This window comes from Myripristis murdjan, chromosome 3 (assembly GCF_902150065.1).
Source record: "Myripristis murdjan chromosome 3, fMyrMur1.1, whole genome shotgun sequence".
In the NCBI taxonomy this organism is placed as follows: Eukaryota; Metazoa; Chordata; class Actinopteri; order Holocentriformes; family Holocentridae; genus Myripristis; species Myripristis murdjan.
In genome coordinates, this window is record NC_043982.1 from 14,292,034 (window position 1) to 14,312,184 (window position 20,151).

At 38.9% G+C, this 20,151-nt stretch overlaps 1 protein-coding gene across 1 annotated transcript in view; it reads right to left on the reverse strand.

The window, feature by feature from the left end:
• gpc6a (glypican 6a) overlaps window positions 1–20,151 on the reverse strand; it is a 201,850-nt gene that overhangs the window by 89,121 nt on the left and 92,578 nt on the right. Inside the window, exon 3 of the mRNA XM_030075736.1 lies at window positions 9,653–10,044. Within this exon, the coding sequence (XP_029931596.1) occupies window positions 9,653–10,044 (392 nt within the window). The remainder of the gene's footprint in view (window positions 1–9,652; window positions 10,045–20,151) is intronic.

Below are 20,151 nucleotides of genomic sequence, written 5' to 3' on the forward strand. Positions count from 1 at the left end.
GAAAAAAAAAAAAAAAAAAAAAAAAAAAAAAACTGCTTAGTTAGTTAACGGCATGGGATTCGCCTAAGGTGGGCATGTCTGCACAGGGGAGATCTGAGGGCACTCATAGAGCCTGTTTTCCTCAGGTCATCTAGTTTCGTATGATGCCATCTGCACTTTAAAACTAAGTCCACTACAAATGTTTTTATATCGGCACATACCATATGATATCAATATGTCGGGCACTAAACAGTACTAATCTTATGACAGAATTGGCAACCAAAACTAGAGACTGCGGCAGGCACTGTTGTACACAATGAGGTTAGAAGGGCCAGGGAGCAGTGATGTTATGATCACGGGGATGCATGGGACCATGATGATGGGTAATTATGTCACAGCTATTTTAATAAAGAAAGAAAAAAAGAAAGAAAGACATGAATAAATTCCATTTCCAAAAGCAGGGCCAGTCGAGTTTGAGACCAAAGGAAGTTGAGATCAAGCCAAGGCAGAATCTACAGCAAATGGAATTCCACACAAGGCCAAGACCCAAAAAGGCAATGAACTGAGTGTGTTTCTTTCCAATTGCAAAAGTAATTAAGTTTCTTCTCTGATGATTTTGGTGTCTTTTCATATATTCTGAGACCTCCATTCTATTCTAAATGTATAATTTTTTTTTAATTATTAAGTATTTTACTGTGCTTACCTTTGAAAATGTATTTAGTTTCCAGCTGAAGTATATTTGAGCTGTGGTGTTGATGGAGCATAAGAAGTGATTTCAACAGGTTATATAAAGATGAATACAATAGGTGGCACTGCAGATATTAGGATATCAGCCCTATACATTATTTATGCTGAAGTACAGCAAAAACAGTGCTAAAACTGTGCATGTGCTGTATGTGACGTTAAATTGTAAACTTGGTGCACAGTCAGACACAGCCTGAGCACTACACAGTATGATATTTATGTACTGCATTAGAGATTGATAAGAATAAATAATACAGTAATACAAATAATGCAGAATTGTAGCTTGCACAAATAATGCATAATTGTAGTGTACAGTGCTTTGTAATTTCACTGATCATTTTGTTGTCCATGCTGCTGTGTGAACTTAAGAGACCCCCTCCACTAAGCATCTTAAATATAGACAAAGCCAAAGACAATTCCAGAGAGGCTGGCCTAAAATCAGCCGCTGTCAGATCAGTGAACGTCTGAAACTGCAGAGAGAGTGTGGATTGAATCCACATGTGAGCCACTGTTCCTCTGTGAAACAGCACACTGGTACTTGGTGGGCCCTTGTGACCCGCACTAGTCAGCTCAAGTGTCTGTTTTTTGGTGAGTATGGGAATGCCCATTGATTTATCCTGACATGTACCATGTTATGTGGCATGTGTATAGCAGCAGTTGGAACTGTTTCTTTAATCTACCCAGACAAGCGCAAACATGTTAAAAGCTGAGACCAAGCTACTCTATGATTGAGCACGGCGTACCGTGAGCCTTTCACCATCTCTGGTGGATACAAGACCTGCATACAGTATGTCGTTATCCATCTGCCTCAGCCCTTTCCACTGCCTTACTGCCTCGTGGATTAAAGTGCAGAACTTGCCACTGTGTCCACCTGACCCTGCAGGTCTAAAGCCCAGCTTGAATGTCAGAGGCAGACAGGTCTCTCGTGGCCGCCTGAAACCCCTGGACAAATGTCACAACATTGGTGTTGACAACCTGCCCTGAGTGCTTGTTAAATAAAGATGTGGCTCTGTGTACTTTAAATCAAGGTGCTGAGATTCAGTCAGGACAGGGAGAGAGAAAGAGAAAGATAGAGTGTGGGAAAGAGAGAGAGAGAGAGAGAGAGAGAGAGAGAGAGAGAATAAGGAATGAGTAAGGGGTTCTTCTCATTCATGAAACATTTTCCTGAATATTTGACAGAAATTTTGCGGTTCACTTTTGCATCTGTTCGTATTTTGCCCTAAATGGCCTTGGCTGCTCAGTAGGCGTACTCAGTTTGTATCGCTTCAGTGTAAAACACAATAGTGTAAAACAGAATAGAGAATATATGGCGCAGAGGAGTGTACATTTCTTTCTTTATTGTCCTTTCATATCATGTCTTTATATTTTAGGCCACATGCTGTCTCTCATTCTTTCCAACATTCTGCAATTCACCACAGATCAAAATCTTTTAATTAAAAAGGACATTTTTGGTGCAGCACATTTCCCAATGACGTGCCAACCTCTTTGAGCCAGTTGCCATCTGCCGTCACAGCACTATGGCTGAGGCCTTATCCCCAGCAAGCTGTGTGAGCTGTGAGACCGAGAGAGTTAGAGAGAGAGGGAAAGCGAGAGAGAGCGAGCGAGAGAGAGGGAGAGAGAGAGCGAGCGAGAGAGAGAGAGGGAGAGAGAGAGAGAGAGAGAGAGAGAGATCAAGTATGCTTGTCAGGTGCATCTGTAGACTCGGGGCCTCTACTAAGCAACATGGGAGGATTATACTTTTTTTTTTTTTGAAGTAGGTGACTTAATTTGCTCAGAGCAGAGTCTGCTGTCAAAATCACAGTCAACTTGTGTGGATGCACAACAGACTCTGCTAGATCTGGAGCTACCCCAAAATACACGATAACTTGTTGTCATTTCCCAGATTAAATGTACCTTTTGTCTTGATGTCTCTTGAGTAACTGGAACTGTTAACTTTTGTTGTTCTTTGTTTAACAGTTTGTATTACTTGAAGATGGAAGCCACTGTCAAAACTCTATAAGGCAAAAAAAAAAAAAAAAAACAACAACTCTGAAACAAACAAAGCCTGTGTTGTTAAGAGTGAGCAGGCACCCTAGGGCCTAGCAGACAGCGGAATAATCTTGCTTGATTTACTGCTTCTGTGTAATTTAAGTATTGTAGCAAGATAATCATTCAGCAGAAGTAGTTAGCTGAGCTTGCTGACTAGTTTTCTGTCACACTGTAGTCTGAGCATCCAATATTGAGTATTGAATGCACTCTGCTGTTTTGCCTGGACACTGTGAGGGGTAAACTGGTTGGTATTCAAGGGTAGCACTGGTGAGTTAATGGCTGAGTGGTGATATATGCTAAGCAGGGCTTCAGCACTTCCTATACAGAATATAGAGTGCAGAAAGTGAAGGGAGCACACACACGGCTAAAGAGAGCCAAAGATAACACTATGGAGAGCACACAGAACTCATCCTGACATTTCTCACATGTCAGCAAAGACTTTGGAATCTGGCAGAGCATTAATCTAAGGTAAATGTTGTGTAAAGATTAGACACTGCCTTGGAGCTTAATGTTAAACTATCTGACAGTTTGTGGTAGGAAATGAGTGTATAATAAGATCAGCATGACAGTATAAGCCATCGGGAAAAACAAATCCCTTAGTACAAAATACCCTACTTCCTCCCATCATCATGACTAAATATGCACTGTGCACTAGGCCAGCTTCCCATGCTTACGCAGAATGAGTGATAAGTGCTCTAAATGCCTGAACTTTAAACCATTCAAAAGGCCCAAATCCCTGCAATCTTCTTTGAGCAGGTCTTATGTGGTTGGACTGTGTTTTAAGTACCCACAGGATAAAACTCTTAATGGTCATCATAAACTGTAATCCAGGGAGATTCTGCTCTTAATCCAGGATAGAGGTCCAGGACACTGTTCAGAGCAAGTCAAGTGCAATCCCATTTTATGGAATGATATCTTCTCCGTTCTGACTGCATTGCATACAGAGCTGTGTGTGAGCGGTAATTATTTACAGCTCATCATCGTCAGTGCATCATCCCGTTCTGTTAAAGGAGCATTGAAAATTCAACAGACAGATGGTCAAAGGGAGCCATTTTAACTAAAAGACACATTTGTCATTTTACAACCTGGGATGAAGACTGCAGCCTAAGACTACAGCCATTCCCCAGAGGATATATACAGTATGTTACATTTCATATACTGCAAATTTAGGACTAGGTGTGCAGAGAAGGGCAAAGATAGTTTTTTTTTTTTGTTTTTTTTTTCAGATTTATATATCAAAGAATGTGTTGAAAGTCATCCTCCTTTATACCTCCTGGTTACACATAATATATCATTATATATCAAATTCTGAATGGCTACGCTGTTGCTGATCAGAAACCAAAGCTTTCCTGTCTTCTTATTAGGTCATTAGCTACAAAGTAGTGTGGTAAAAAGAACACTTCAACTCTATCCCCGGTGCAAGGACCGCAGTTTCCCAAAAAATGCAGTCTTACTACTTCTAAGGACAAGAGAAAGTGTAGCGAGGACAGTGTAGCCTGGGAGAGTTTCTGTTTTCTGCACCCCAGCAGACACAGTGAGCAAAACACTGAGGAAGCAGAGGTGATCAAAGAATATTAATGAATATGAAGTTAAAGTGGTTACATGATTTTAACAATAAACATGATTTTTAAGCATTAGCACATATTTTCCCTCAAACCGCACAACCAGCAGCATGTACTTTTTACATTCTTAAGCAGGCTGTCACAAAACTGTGCATGTGAGGAAGTATTATGTCCTCATGAACCACGATTAGCCATAAAAAATTGCTGAAATGCTGCATGCATTGCTTTACTTACCAACTTATTCAATCCCCGTGAGAAAATAGTATTAAAAAAAACAAAAAAAAAAAACATCCAAGTCCACCAATCCATACAACCACAAAGATCTGCTCCAAACCTCTAATACGGCTGAAACTGAGCTACTAAAAATACTTGGCTAAGGTTAGAAAAAGGTTATTGTTAAGGTCAGGGAGGGGTTTGAGCAAAATCTCGGGTTGGGTTTGGACACAAAAAAAGAATGCCTGTCGTGTTTGGGTCAGGCTCAGCTAATAAGCTCTCAGGTTTGGGTCGGGTTTGGACAAAAATATGTGGCCAGATCCGCATTCTAGCTGCAGGACAATCTCGAATATAGCTATGTGGTTGTAATTTTGTTAATCTTTTGCAATGATGTAGACTCTAAAGGAGCCTTTGGTATTAGCAAGACTAATGAAAGAGAATATGATGTAAAAATTGTTATGGTTCCAAAGGATTTTTTTTGTTTGTTTGTTGGTTTGTTTTTGTTTTCTAGCCATGCACAAACAGGAATTCTGCACCACTCTCCATGAATGTGCCGTAATGATAATGATTATTGTATTTCCATGATGCTAGAGCTTAATTAAATAGCACAAACTATCTTAGTTGTACATGTTCTACACCCAAAACAAAAGGATTACTACAATACTGATAATAAAAAAAGATGTATACAGGATTGTGGAAATTTCTCTATATAATAACACTAGATAACATTTTAAAGGCTTGTATTTAATATGACGATAAGTGGCTATAATAGGTATGAGGCAAGGCATATACAGCATGAGTCATCAGCTAATATAACACAAATTGCTAAAAGAGCAATCACAGCAAGGCACTAAAGATATAGTGCCAACATTAACACATATCGATGTCATGTCATACATGAAGCCCAAGAATGCATATCACTCATGGTAATGAAATTTTATGTAATGTGTCTTTTATTATGTGCAGTGTGCAGTGAGTTCCTGCACCTACAGAGCAGGAGAGATGTGTGTGTAGCCTGCTAGGAGACTGTTTGGAGAGGCAAGTGGCTTTTTGAGAGCAGCACTGAGGGTGATTCTTAGGTCAAGGTGATTTGTCATGTCAAGCAACTTTTCACCTCGAGTTATATGGTTGTTCACTGGCCTGACAGACCTCAGCAATGCCACAGTGTTTCCTGGCTCCGCTTCATAATTGATGAGGAAGCAGGGACTGAGGGATTTGATCCAGAGTGAGGGTGCTTTTTAGGCCTTGGACAGATGTATAGAAAAGCTCAGTTTAACACTCCATCTAAAATGGCTGTGCCGCTGAGGACTCCTGGAAAACTAGCTTTGTGGTAGACTAAAAGACAATCTGATAAACAATTTAAGATAAGTGACTCCTCAGAGATGATATACAGCAGTAGCATGATGATGGAAGACAGAGCCACAGTATAACCACAGTTTGTGCATACTATCATGATAAAATGTGCTAAATAAACTAAATTTTCAGTAACTGGGTTTCCCTATGTGTAAGTACAATAGAGCAGGATTCAGAGAATAGTGCAAGTCATTATTGTTTATACAGAATTTAAGCCCTTTTTACATTACACATGCCGAAAAGTCGAGGGGACTTACTAACATTACTCTGCTCCTATGAAATGTGCATTAAAAAATAATCCAAAATTATTGTGAGTTTGTCATCCATTTACTACATTGACATGCACAGAAAATATACCGCCTTTAATCCAAAATATCAACACTCAGTACTCTGAATAAGCAGTGCACATGATTAGCACTATCACAACATTACTGAAGCTGCCAAACATCAGAGAGAGAACAGAGAAAGTGAAATCATGTCTAAATGTTGCCATTAACTGCTGCACACAGAAATGACTCAGTTTGTTTTTTGAATTACAGCTGAGACAATATTAGTTTGTTTGTTTGATTGTTTACTTCAAAATGGTCTTTCCATGAATAAATAAGAAAAGAGAAGTGAGTCAGACATTTGCATGCAAATGTCAATTGAGGAGTTTAGCCAGACTGCCTAGTGCAGCTTTGTTTCTCTTGGTTTTAGAGTGAATAGCTGTTATCCATTTAGGCAGCAGGCGAGTGCAGGCCAATATCAGAAACCTCCTATTGAAGCTCATGCCAGCTCACAGGCAACAGAAACCGTCACAGTGTGTCATCACAGTGCAGATGCAGTAGATTCACATGATATTTTTTTGTTGTTATATAACAAGTATTTGTACCTCGTTACATCCTAAGTCCGTCTATAGCATAACACATTCATTTACATTCCCCATCGTCTTCTGTGGTCTGTCTCTGCCAGGCAGGCCAGATAAACACAGGGAGTTGTTGAGAATAGGGTTTTCAGCCTCCAACACAAGAATGATTAAAGGTCTTTCTCAAACTGAATACATCACATTTATTTTTTTTTGCACTGTCTTTGTCTCTTTTGTTTTTTCCTCTTTCATGCTCCAACAATTTGTCTTCCCTTACTCGACTGGAAAGGAGTTTTAAGCCAAAGGAGGTGATAAAAAGGAATTATAAAACTGCAAAACTTTTGAGACACTTTTTCAACTTGATGTCAGCGGCTCTTAAATTCAACATGAATTGTCAATTAAATGCCAAAGGATTTTATTTTTGGAGGCACCCTGGCAGTTTATCTGTTCCAATCTATTAGCAATCAATGAGGACAACACTGTTGAAAATGAACTGTTTGCTTTAAACTATAAAGCTATAAACCATAGTCCTATATTGCACCCTGAGCATTAAGTTAAAAAATATGTTTGTAAGTGTCATGTATTTAGCTTATTTTCTTCCATCATCCCTTCATTTGGAGAAATGGAAATGAAACTGTGATTATTATTATTATTAGTTGTAGTAGAGTAATAATCATAATTAGTTGTTGGTGCTGTTGTATTTTTAGCGTTCATGATTAAAATATATTTTTAAATACTAAAATCTGAATGTAATACACTCTAAATTACTTGCTCTGTTAGCATTTAGTGCATCTTTTATAAAATGGAGCCATGCAATATTCCTTTACAAACTACAAAAATAAATAAATAAATAAAAAATAAAAAATAAAAAATGAATTTGCTTATGTAACTTTAAAACTGAGTCCATGAAAAATTGTTGCATAACTTTAACAGGTTTAACAAGAAGTCAGAAAGCATTACCACTAAGCCTGCTGAAATACATTTCTAATCTCTGACGTCTGATAACGCTCTAAAAACATCTTCACTTTTTAAAATCTGATAATCTTATTTCTCATGCCAAACCATAAACAAGCAGAGAGGAGAATTCAAATGAAATGACAATATTAAATATGATACAGATTTTCCTCTAGAAATAACAAAATGCAAATACCAAAGAACCAGTGCAAACAGAACCACATAAGCTGCCTCTGGGCATTTGCTCTGTAATGTGCCTTTTATCCAAAGCCTGGCTCGATATGAGTGATTCCCCAGCATTGCTCATGGAATGTCGAGCATACCACACAGCCTCCATTCCATTAAACAACGTCACTGCTCCACTGGCCCTTGAACCTGGAGATCAAGTGCATCCCAACAAAGACCTTGATGTGCAATAACAACATTTCATCCTCAGTGTCAGGGGGTAAAATGCATGCATTTAAGAGGAAGAAGACAGACAAATGGAGATTTGTAGATGGCTAGTGTGAGGGACAAATGCCAGCTCTTACTAAATAATTCAGGAGCAATCATATTGTAAATGAATGCGATGCGAAATCCATTAAATATGTTTCAGTGTCTTTAGAACATTTACAACTATGAGAGGTATGGAGGATACAGGGTGTTAGCTGACCTGCTGTGCTCTGTGTATAGAAAAAGGAAATCACTGACAAGGATACTGAAATATCTGGAGACATACAAGGCCATGATTTACACAACCACGACTGCAAATAACTAAAATCCAAGTAAAATTGGTGCAATAGCTAGTTCTAGCATAAGATAACCTGGTAATAATTACTCAGAGTGTGTGTGTAAATAGATAGATGGATAGATAGAATATTATATATGGATAAACTAGTGTATGTACTGATTCATAACTATGAACTGTATTATATATGCTGTAGCTTCGGTGTGTGTCTTGCTAGTTTTGACCCATTTGGCGTGTGTGGGCGGTCTGACAAGGACATCAGACATACAGACACCAGGTTTCTGTTGCTGTTTGTGTAGTGAGGGTATAGATTAGATCTCTATAAATATGAATATTATACACTGCCAGTACTGGTAGGTCTTTTTTTAAAAATGTATTGTACTCTACAGAATAAGCAAATAAAAACCTATGAAAACCTAATGAAAAGTTTCTGCAAAGGGGTAATCACTTTCTGCAAGGAATGTCCATCTCATCTTTTCTGAACTAGTTGATCTTCGCCTTGAGCATGCGACAGTCCCTTTTATCTCATAAATTACTGGTGACATTTTTTTTTTTTTTTACTTGTTTATTGTTCAGTCATTCTAATGTTACAATTAGTTACTACGACTACTGTACTTGGATATTGCTTGATGACTTCCACTCATTAAAGCCTGTAATTTAAAAGGTTAACACCTATTGACACCAAATGTGTTATACTGAAGCCAAATGTGTCTATTGCATGGAAGTTAAGTGGATATGATTATTTATGGAGTGATAATGTAAGGGGATGCCCTACATATCCCCCTTTTAAGACTCATGTCATAGAATGGCTCAAGACAAACCAGAACTGTTATCACTTTTAACTGGACATATGTATATTATACTTAGTCTTTTTCTATGTGTATCTGTATATGTGTATTTGCATATTGTTACTTATATTGCTTATGTTTTGTTTACCTGCCTAGGAACTATGGTTGTAAATTAGCATTGTTATTTACTTAGGTATGTTTACATACCCTAGTGATCTTCATTAATGTGTTCTGTGCTGTCCCGATCAAATACAAAAAAAAAAAAAAAAAAAAAAAATCCTCTGTCTTGTGGACACAGAAACAGACATACTCCTTACATTACCAGCAAAAAGCATCCTACAGTATATTTCATGAAGGGTTATTCCCCTAAATTGAAGCAGAATGCAGCATGAGGAGAGGATAACTCATGTGGCAACTCGACAACAGACAAAACTGCAGCTAGGAGAAAGTTAAAACTCACCTTTGCGACCCTGTTGGCTACCTCCCGACCCACCATTAGCCCTTGGACAAATGTTCGTGCAGCTATAAAGGCCCTGGTGACCTGGGCTTTCAGCTTCCTTGGCACATCTCCGAAGGGCTTTAGCTGATCTGTGTATTTACTGACGCACTCCAGGTAGTCGTCTGTGAAGTGGTACTGGGAGTTGAGTAGCTGGAACATGCGCTCCAGGAGCCTGGACCAGAAATCGTTCAGCATCTCCTCCAGGTTGACATTGCCCCCTGTGTAGTAGCGCTTTAGCTCAGTGAACAAGTCCTGGAACACCTCTGAGTTCTGCATGTACAGCTTCCCGTACGTCCGCGTGAACATGCTGTTGAGAGACTTCTCGGAGTTGTCCAGCAGCTCCAAGAAAAACTCTAGATGGGTGGTTTGGGGATAGGGTCAGGGGAGAAGAAGAATAAACAGTTTGGTCATTATTCAGATATACAGCATCTGAGCTTTCCTGCTTTATAAGCCAGGAAGAGTGCTTTAGATTTTAGAGTGTTTTAGTGCAAAGTATAATTTAGTATAGGTAGTGTATTGGCTATATATATATATATATATATATATATAACATATATAACATATAATGTAACTCAATGTCTTGTCTTATGGCTCTGTCTACATATACAGGGGCAAAGTATACCAGCCAATAATAGGTACTTGATTATGTGAAGAAAGCCAGTCCAGAGCATTAATAATTTAATAGCAGAAATAATGGGCCGCAAGGACTATGAATGATTAATGTAAAGGTTCTGATTGCATACTGTAACAAAATATTCATAAGTTTTAGACACAGACACTAGTATACATTATCATCCTGAGTACCCATCATTATTCCCAGATGCATTTGTTTCTCACAGAGACAATTTATTTGTCCATTGAGGCAGCTGGCCTATGCGCCTATAATTGAATATTGTGTTACAGTGTATTGAAAGAAACTTCATTCGCTTTATTTAAAAATTTTCTAATACCTGGCAACTGAACCATCAGGAGCCTATGTTGAAATTATAGTAACAATGTCAGTGTGAGGCAAGTAAATCTATTTTCCTGTCTATGATTAAATTCACCATTGATCCCCCCCCCCCCGCCCCCCTTCCACCACCACCCACCCACACACACAGACACACTGTTAAACTGTGTAACATTATATCATACCATATAACAAACATGCCTTACAACATTAAGTCTTATAACACAAGTCTCTTAACATTGTTGAATTTCCAAATGTTGAATTTTCACACATAAAATTAACAGCAATTAAATAATGGCTTCATCGTTATCTGCCCAAGTGGCTGCCTTCGATGAGCCACTGATCTCCTGAGCATTAACACAGACAATTAACAGAGAAAGAGAGAAAAAGCAAGCGGCATTAGCTGAGGAATCTCACTGAAGCCTCCAGTGCCTAATAGGATCGCATGTTGCTGAGTGCACAGGCATAAACCGTGGAGGATCATAAAACATCTCTCCATGCACAAATGTCAAATATGCCTCCTCCCTCTCTGTAAACAAACACCGCAGACATTTCATGTGTCATGCTTGCTAATAAACCATTCAGGGCTCTTCCCCTGGCCGGGTATTCTAGCAGGGTGACATTTCCTCGCTCTGTTACTGATAACAGTGACACTCCTATTGGGTGGTCAAAACTAGCCATAACGATGCATTTCACTTCCTGTGATAATGTGACTCAGCTTTAAGGCATTGTGAAGCTATGCAGCCTGTACTGTTAACCACAGTGCAGAAAAGCCCTGCTGTACATTGTAATTCAGCAAACAAAATTCTGAGGAAGTGCTGACGGTGAAATACATAAAACATTCAGTCATTCAAGTGCTATGGCAAAATCTCACACTGCGAATATTACTACAAGTGTCAAATTGATTCAGCAATTTCAATTTTGATTTAATTTGAGAGGAAGTCATATGAAGAGCTAAGCTGTTTGGATTAACAAAAAGTAAAAGGCCTGTCATTGATTAGAATTTGTATTTGTAAACCAGTGTATGCCAGTGTACTTTAAAATACTTATTTTACTCCAATGCATCAAGCAATGCTGCTACCACTGTCAGTCTTGAGGCTGTGCAATGTGTGTAAATCAGTTTGAATGATGGGGATTAATACATATATAAGTAAATAAAGCATCAGTGCAGTGTTTTGAGTTTCCATGGTGGCGCTACATTTCATTTGCATTAGCAGGGTTGCTTTGTCCATAATATTGGCTGTACTGGTCCATAATCCAACTGTTCATCATTTGGCTCAGGGCTCAGGACAAAGACGCTGCTAAAAATGTATCCATTCTTGCCCCTACAGTTAGCTGTCTCTGTTGTCTCTCGCCTTAATACTCATCTGAGCGTCTTTATTCGATGTATCCATGCAGCCAGTCTGTGATATCCCTGCCCTGATTAAAACTCACCAGTATAGACAGACACAAACTACATTTACTGTAAATGCAGTCAGCCAGTGGCCATGTTGAAGGTTATTGCCTCAGGTTAAGTGGTTTACATGCACTGTGGACAACCTTAGATTGACTATCTGCAGTTGCCATGAAAAACAAATTTACGGCATATTCCTCTCAGATGGAATGTCTCACCACCATGTATTTTGCTGACATCAAAGTACCTATAGCCTGAGCCTGAGTTTGCACGAGTAACATGTTTACATGCAGTGTTGGTTTGTCATAAACAGAGTGTAAGCTTTATTGAATTTTCTTGAGTTGTGGTGTTGGGTTTGGTGTTACATGCACCAAGCTGCTTAAGAAACTGAGTTAAAAATAAGAAGAATTGCCTGTAAATATGTAAATATAGCCAATGTCGTGCAGGTTTATTAAAGCAAGAAGAACATTTCCAGTCTTTTCATTGTGAAATGTGGTATGATATTCCTAAGGCCAGTTCTGTGGCGCCGTCCCGAGTCACTGCACCTCAGTGACCTCCCAGTACGCCATTTGTTTAAGTAATAACAGCCTGCAGGAATATTTTTGTTTTTACAGCAACACCTGAGTGTATTGTGCATGTATTATTGTTTGCTGTGCTGTCATTTAAATAGCTCTCAGCATAGGCACTGCATATAGTCAGACAACAAAGTGCAAAGCCATTTAACTTTATGTAACAGAGCAATTTCTGTGTAAAATGACTGATGAGTCTAGATGTTTAAATTTTTCAAACAATGAATTTCCATGAATGTTTGTCGAGGTCTGCCCCAGACATGCTGCTTTTAAATGTTCTCTTTTAGAAATCAAACTTTCACCTTCATTGCTTTTTGGCTGCCAAGCTACCAGCCTACTAAATTTTATTGCCTTATATGTCAGTATGCTGAGGAGGCTGTGGCCACACAACAAACAATAGCAGGTGAAGGAAACCCTTTAGCAAATGAAGTAAACAAATCCAAAGTGCTGCAGAGATCCACTTCAAGTCACAAGTCGGATTTTAATTCAGACGTATGCAGCTCTCTGTGTAGGCTATAATACACAGAATACAATTTAAGTCTGTTTCTGGTGCGTGAGTTGATAGAGGTTTAGTATATGGTATGACAAACTTTTGAGTCAAATACAAGAAAGCAAATATTAACATCTAGAATGGTGTTCTGTCCAATGCATGCTGTGATAGCCCACCTTGCCCTCACTACCACCTCCATGCTCAAAAGGATTAAGAGGAGAGTGAAAATCAATGAACAAAAGAGAATGTATTATACCCACCAATACACCCAGATGCATGAACTGCAAACACCTTCTAATTTTAAAATCCTCCCTACATTAAGTAAAATTCTCCCGAGACATGCTCTTGAATTAGAATGGGAAAAAAAAAAGATGAGGCCAATTTCTCTGTGCCCTTATAGTTTGTGAAAAATGACTTAGTCCATTACTGTGATTCCCATGAAAGGAGTAAAGACATAAAATAGAACTAAAAAGAGGGGATAAAGATGGTCTGCACAGTTTATTTAGACGATGCAAAGGGAGCAAATGCCGCTCTTGAAACCCTTTAAAAATATCCTCACTTACACCTACAATACAGACTGCTGATTGAAAAGAAACATAATATAATATATAATAAATAATCTAACATAACCCGTGAATCGTGTAGCTCTGGGTCACATTTTAATGTTACTTAATGGCTTTGCTGATGTTTCCATTCCAGGCTGGTAAAAGCCGGCAGTGATCGCTGTGCTTCACACTGACAAAAGAACAAAATTCTGGGTCTCTGAGATTGTACTGCATGTGGCTGGCTAAGAAGAGCGCTGGTTATACTGTTGCATTGTGGTTATTGATTTGCCCATCAGAATGACCATGCTTGTTAAATGATTGACTGCAGTGGCCTTCTGCCATTTATGTTGCTGCAGACTGAAAGCCACACACATGTGGCATGCTAGGATTACAGTTAAGATCCAAACAACAGCGTCATACATACTGCCAATTCCCACATTCCCTGTAAGAGTCAGCCTGCACTTTATTTGTAAGAGCAGATTTTTGCACTATTGATCAGTGTGTCAATTTGCTACTTTTGGATGAGAGCAGACCTACCTTGCTACATAGGCTGCGTCTTTGAATTAATGTTGCACAATATCAAGAGGGAAAGACTCAGTAGGCATTTTTAATACCTCTTAAAATGACACCTTTGGGTTTTGCTTTAAAAGACTGTAGGCTGCATGAGTATTCTAACGACAGGCAGCTATTACCATAAGTACAAATCAGGGGGATTAGTTAATTAAAAGTAAATGCATGATAATCTGAACCCTAGATTTTTTAAACAATGTGAATGTAGTAATGGCCGTACAAATAAAACAATAATTCATTGCAATATTTAGTACATTGCTCTTGCATAAGTGCTGGGTCTTTATGTGATTAAAAGGCCTTTTACCTAAAAAGCAGATTCACTGAGAAGCTCAGATCGTAGCTCCAGCCTGCCAGCTCATGAATAAGTTGCTCTCTGCTGGCTAAATAAATATTTACCCAACTATATCCTTAAGATTTTGATCTTTGATGTTCAGGTGTTCCTCTACAGCACCAATATGTGCCATTTAGGAGTGAACTCTCTGAACCTTTCTAGCTATTATCAGTCCCAGGAATCACACTGAACGGTGAAAGAACATGTGAATTCATATTTATGTGAAAAGATTTATCGCTTAAAACCCCCTAATTATACTTATGGAAGAATCTGGCCAAGGCATTTAGGCTTGGGAAAATCTTTTAATAATTCTTTTAATAATTTGTTTAAATTAATATTTATATATTTTTTCCAATTACCTCTTAGTTTGTCAATTAATTCATTATCATTATTGTTGTTGCTGTTGTTGTTGTTAATATTATTATTATTATTATTACTATTATTATTATTGACTAATTTATTGAGTTATTATGTAACGTCTTGTTTTTATGTACTGTCTTTATGTCATTGTGCTGTAACAAACTGAATGCTGAGGGACAAAGCATGTCTTTTTCAATTAATAAATAATATACACTATCACAGATAATGGCTGAGCTTTTTAAGCTATAATTCTGTACCTTCATTCTGGAGTTGGAAGTATTAAATATAGTGCTGGTGACAGAGCTAAGCCTTGCTACAACTCTCCCTATAACTGTATTAAATCAGGTGTTTTCTTGTACATAGTGACTCACCATTTTGTTTAGTCTGTTATGTTACAATTTATGTGTCTTCAGAACAAATAAATAAATAAATAAACAAATAAAAGGATATAGAGATGGATACATAAAAGCATACATGAAAAGAACATTGTGTTCAGCTTATAAATGCACTATAAAACTACAGGGCTGCAGGGCTGTGCTTGCTGGCACAGCCCTGCCAATTTGTTAGAAACAGCAGAAACTGCATTTTAAATTGCAATGCAAATAAGAGATTTCAGTTGTAATTTCTAGAACAAAACAACTTACGCAGTACTTGTGCAGTGTTTCCAGTTTTCTTTTCCCACAACACTTTCCTGCATATGTTTCACAATAAAAGCATTATTAAGAAATGAATGGTGTATGCCCACTGAAACGCTGGGGGGCTCATAATTTGAAAAGGATGCAGATCATGTTAAGTTTGTATTAACAGCGTCATGCAGTTACTTTAACAATGCAAATGGGAACGACATCTCTTATTAAATTGCAATTAATTAGGGCCTGCTCACATTAGGGCCGTTTGCTCCATATCGTGCTAAAGCAAAAATTCCCCCCTCCCCAGGCCCCGGCTGGCTTGCACTCACATTACCTAAAGCCCAAACGCACCCAAGTGCGATTGCCCCCGGTATGCACGTCATCCATAGGCGGAGTTTGAAATTTGCGCTGGGGGGGGGCAAACATTTTTTTTTATTATTATTTTATTTATTACAATACCAAACATAATGTAATTCAGATTTATTTCTGAAAATAATCTTATTTTATTGCATTGCTTAAATGTTTATAGATATGTATACAGGAAAAAAAAATATTGGACCTATTTTTGACTCAATGTAGTGACACATTTCAGATGCTAGGGGGGGCAATGCCACCCCTGCCCCCCGCAAACTCCACCCATGACGTCATCACGTTGAAATACGACAACAGGCATGTTCCGATGTCATCATAAATCAATATAGATCAGATACATTCATCATGTCTTCCTTTTAACTAAAAGACATTTTTATTCCTTTTAATCAGACATGGGATGTTTATTTACCTTAAGTTTAACTTCCGCCTCCTTCAGAAAGCATCCAACTGACAGCCGGAGCGGCACCTGTCAGATCCGGCAAACCAGGCCTGACCGGTCTGCCGGCTGGGCCTGAGTGCCGGCCAGGAACAGGTCTGCCGGATCTGACAAGTGCACCTCGCACACAGACTTCCATACTTTCATTATAAACCGATTTTTGTTCATATGCAGTTGCAGCAGCACAACGGACAATGACACACAACATGGTTGATTATTGATGGCCATTTACCGGTAACCGCGCTGTGCGCATTAAACAATTTTGCAGAGGCAGGAGGAAAGTTGCATAATTTACGTCGTATGCACGTTCGCGCGCTGCGTGCGTGACCGTGCATGTGCTCGTGTATGCGGCCATACCGTGACCCCTTCCAACCGTGCCAGAGCAGTGGAGGTGTACTGTACTTCAAGCACAGACCAGAGCGATCACACTTGTCAAACAATCCAGATTTTAGGGGCAAACGTGCTTGGGCGCTCCTTACACTTGTGAAACAGATGGAATTAAGGCCCATTCATACCCTTTTTTCGTCCGTCCGTCCGTCTGTCCGTCCGTCCGTCCGTCCTCTACGTGTATACACTTCATACCTCCGTACGTCTTTTGTGTTGGCGTGTGCGTTAGCACAACACTTCCTCTAGATGGCAGTGCCAAGCGCCAATAAAACGGCATTAATAAAACACGGCGACTGTGGAAGAAGTTCTTTTATTGTATTTGCCCCACAAACGTAAAAAAAAAGAAAAACAACAACACACATTTCGGTGGAACGTGAGGCCACTAAAACCTCAGCTGCCCCTTCAATGGGGAGTTTTGGTGTTTGGTGCTGCCAATGCGGGAAATGGATGATGAGCGGCATTTCCAGTATTTCAGGATGTCCGCCCCAACTTTCGACAAGTTAAAAAAAAAACAAAACAAACAAACAAAAAAAAAACTTTTGACAAGTTGCAAAACCACGCTCCATTTTTAAATGCCTTTGCAGATCTTCTTCATGACTCTGGTGATTTGATGACAATGTGAACTATAAACTCAATACTGCCCCCACGAATTCCGTTGGTATTGCTCCGTTTCGTCCGTAATCGTAAGCTCCCCTGCTTCATGCAAAATGACGGACGAAATGATCAGACAGGACGGATGAAATGCTCCGTCCGTCTCCGTTTCCGTCTTTTACGTAGGGTATGAATGGGCCTTTAGAGGAAAAAGAAGTCCTGTTACCCTCTGTAGTTTAGGTAGATAAAGGTCTCAGTCACATTTGAGTAAAATAATCTTATTTCTATAAATGTCATAGAATCTTTTTAAAAAGATATTTTATTTTCATGGACCCCTTGCAATTACACCATGGACCACTAGGGGTCCGCGGACCCCCGGTTGAGAACACTTCTATTGGATGAAGGTGATGTCAAATCTAAGTCATGAGGTGGCAAAGGTAGTTTGCCCTCATCTAGCTTTGCTATGTGTTAATAATATCCATCTGATATACGATCGAGCATCAGGATCTTACAGCAGAGTAACTGGTCCAGCTTGTCAACTGCCATGGATAGCTCTCCGCTGGAATCATGTCGAAAATTAAGGTCCCTTCAGATAGTTCAACGCATTTGTATTTTGCCTAAATTAGTGAGAATAAGTGCAACAGCAACAACATTAGGGTTGTAAATCACAAGTTTCATCATGATACATGATTTTTGCTGATATCACGAGGTCTGCCATGATATGATGTCAATTTGATCCATTTCAGGGGCCTACAATCAATATGAGATGCTATCATGTGCCAGTTTCACATAATCAGTTACATTTCTATTAACTCACAAAAAGCAAGTAAAATATGTTTAGATTTTTTTTTTTTAATTTTGAATTTGAATTTTGAGGTCTTCCAGACATTTTAATGAAAATGAAATGAATGAAAAACATTTTTGAAAAGCAAATTATTCTTTTCAAAAAGGCTGATTTATTCCTGAGAGGTGAGTAAATTTCTTCATTTTCCTCTCGGCTGCTGCACCCTCCTGGTGCTTGCACAATTTGAAGGAAGGATGCAAGCTCGGACTGACATGACCACATGAACGTGGCATGGGAATTTCAAAATAAAAGCGTAACATTATCTTAAAAATTATATGGACCGATGTTTTCACTTGGCATCGTTGATAACTGAATCAATACACTGATCTAGATCACTGGATCATTACACCATGAAATTACATAGGCTTATAACTGCACATATGAATGCATTTTCTGACTGGTAGTGTGCTCACAGATTTCCTCTTTCTAAAATGAAGTTTTTCTTTTTTTTCCTTTAAGGTAAGGGCTCAGCCTTGACAGGCAGTACGTGCTCTACCAGCTAGGGCGCCCCAAAGATGATGTTTTTCTCCATCTTCTACACATTATTGGTCTTTACAAGCCAACAGCCACTGTTGTGTGCAGCCACCATTGTGTCTTTCTTAGTAGATGCTTTAATGAAATTATGAAAAAACAGTGGCATGTAGAAAGTTCTTACTGTTTGTCTGTGTAGCTTGTCTGTCCTTAAACAACTAGTGTCTGCAGACTAGGAGACTCCACTATGTTACCTCTGAAAAACTCAGGAATTCAGTTTGTGATAATGCTTTGGCCTTCCTCCTTATGATCTGGCACAATGAACAAATGTACACTGGAATCTTGCACATAACTGCCCCAATTTCAGAAAAGTAAAAACTCTGTCAGACTCCTGTTTTTGGATAGCTAAGAAATCCTTGAAATCCCATGAAATCCATGCAGCAAAGGGCTCAGGCTGGAATCAAACCCAGGCCGCTGCAGTAAGAACCTTTAGCCTTGATACAAGGTACGTGCTCCAACAGGTGGGCCACCGGGTGCCCAGGGCCAGGCCTGCCTATGTTGGCGCCCCAGGCAAAATTACTCCCTTGCGCCCTTCCAAACCTACCTCACTACAATGGAGCGAGGCACTTCCAGAAATTGTTTTCGGCCCAAGTTCACAGCATAATTATTATCCAACTGTAGATAGAAGGCCATCAAAAGACATTAAAAAGTCAGTCAAATTGCCAGAGGGGTGACACCTGCAGCAGTTTTAAGTGAGATCATTTTCTGTATCAGGCAATAGGTTTATTATCTGCATGCTTGGCTACCATAAGACTGAGTATGACTGAATAGCCTACATATCTGTAAAAATTGTTGTAGTTGTTTTTTTAATCAATGTTTTGTATAACTAATGGAATAATGGGAATTACATAAGACACATAGAAGATTTTTGGTGTGACAACAACGTGTAGATGAAGTTGATACGCTCATCCCTGTTTTTACTGAGAGTTCTTACAGAGATGTTTTATCCCGTCCAAATAGGCCAAGTGCATCACCTGCAATAATTATCACTTTACAGAAATTATCCCATCTCACTAGGGATAAAGTAATACCCTTGACTTAATTTTCAGTATGAAGAACCAATTTTCTTACTTTTATTACTGAAGAGCAGTTAGAAGTGTTCTTTTATTATCTGGCATCACTCGTGTAAATGTTTAATATAATTAATAAAGGTGACCTTTCCGCTGTTCTGATAACACTTTGTGGAAAAAACAAACAAACAAAAAAACAAACCAAAAAAAAAAAAACAACAACAACACAGCATTCACATTTATTTCACTTCATTACACTACTTTCAAACTCTGTAGCTCATTTTTCAAACAACTTGTGATGTACCTGTGTGTGTACCTTAAGGTTAATGAAGTTACAGTTAGTGAGCTGACAGCCCTGAGTAACCAGAGGGTGAGTTGGTGTACAGTGCATAGCATGGATATTTTTACATTGTAACTCTACTTTACCACTAGTGGCATGTTCATTGCTCTTGG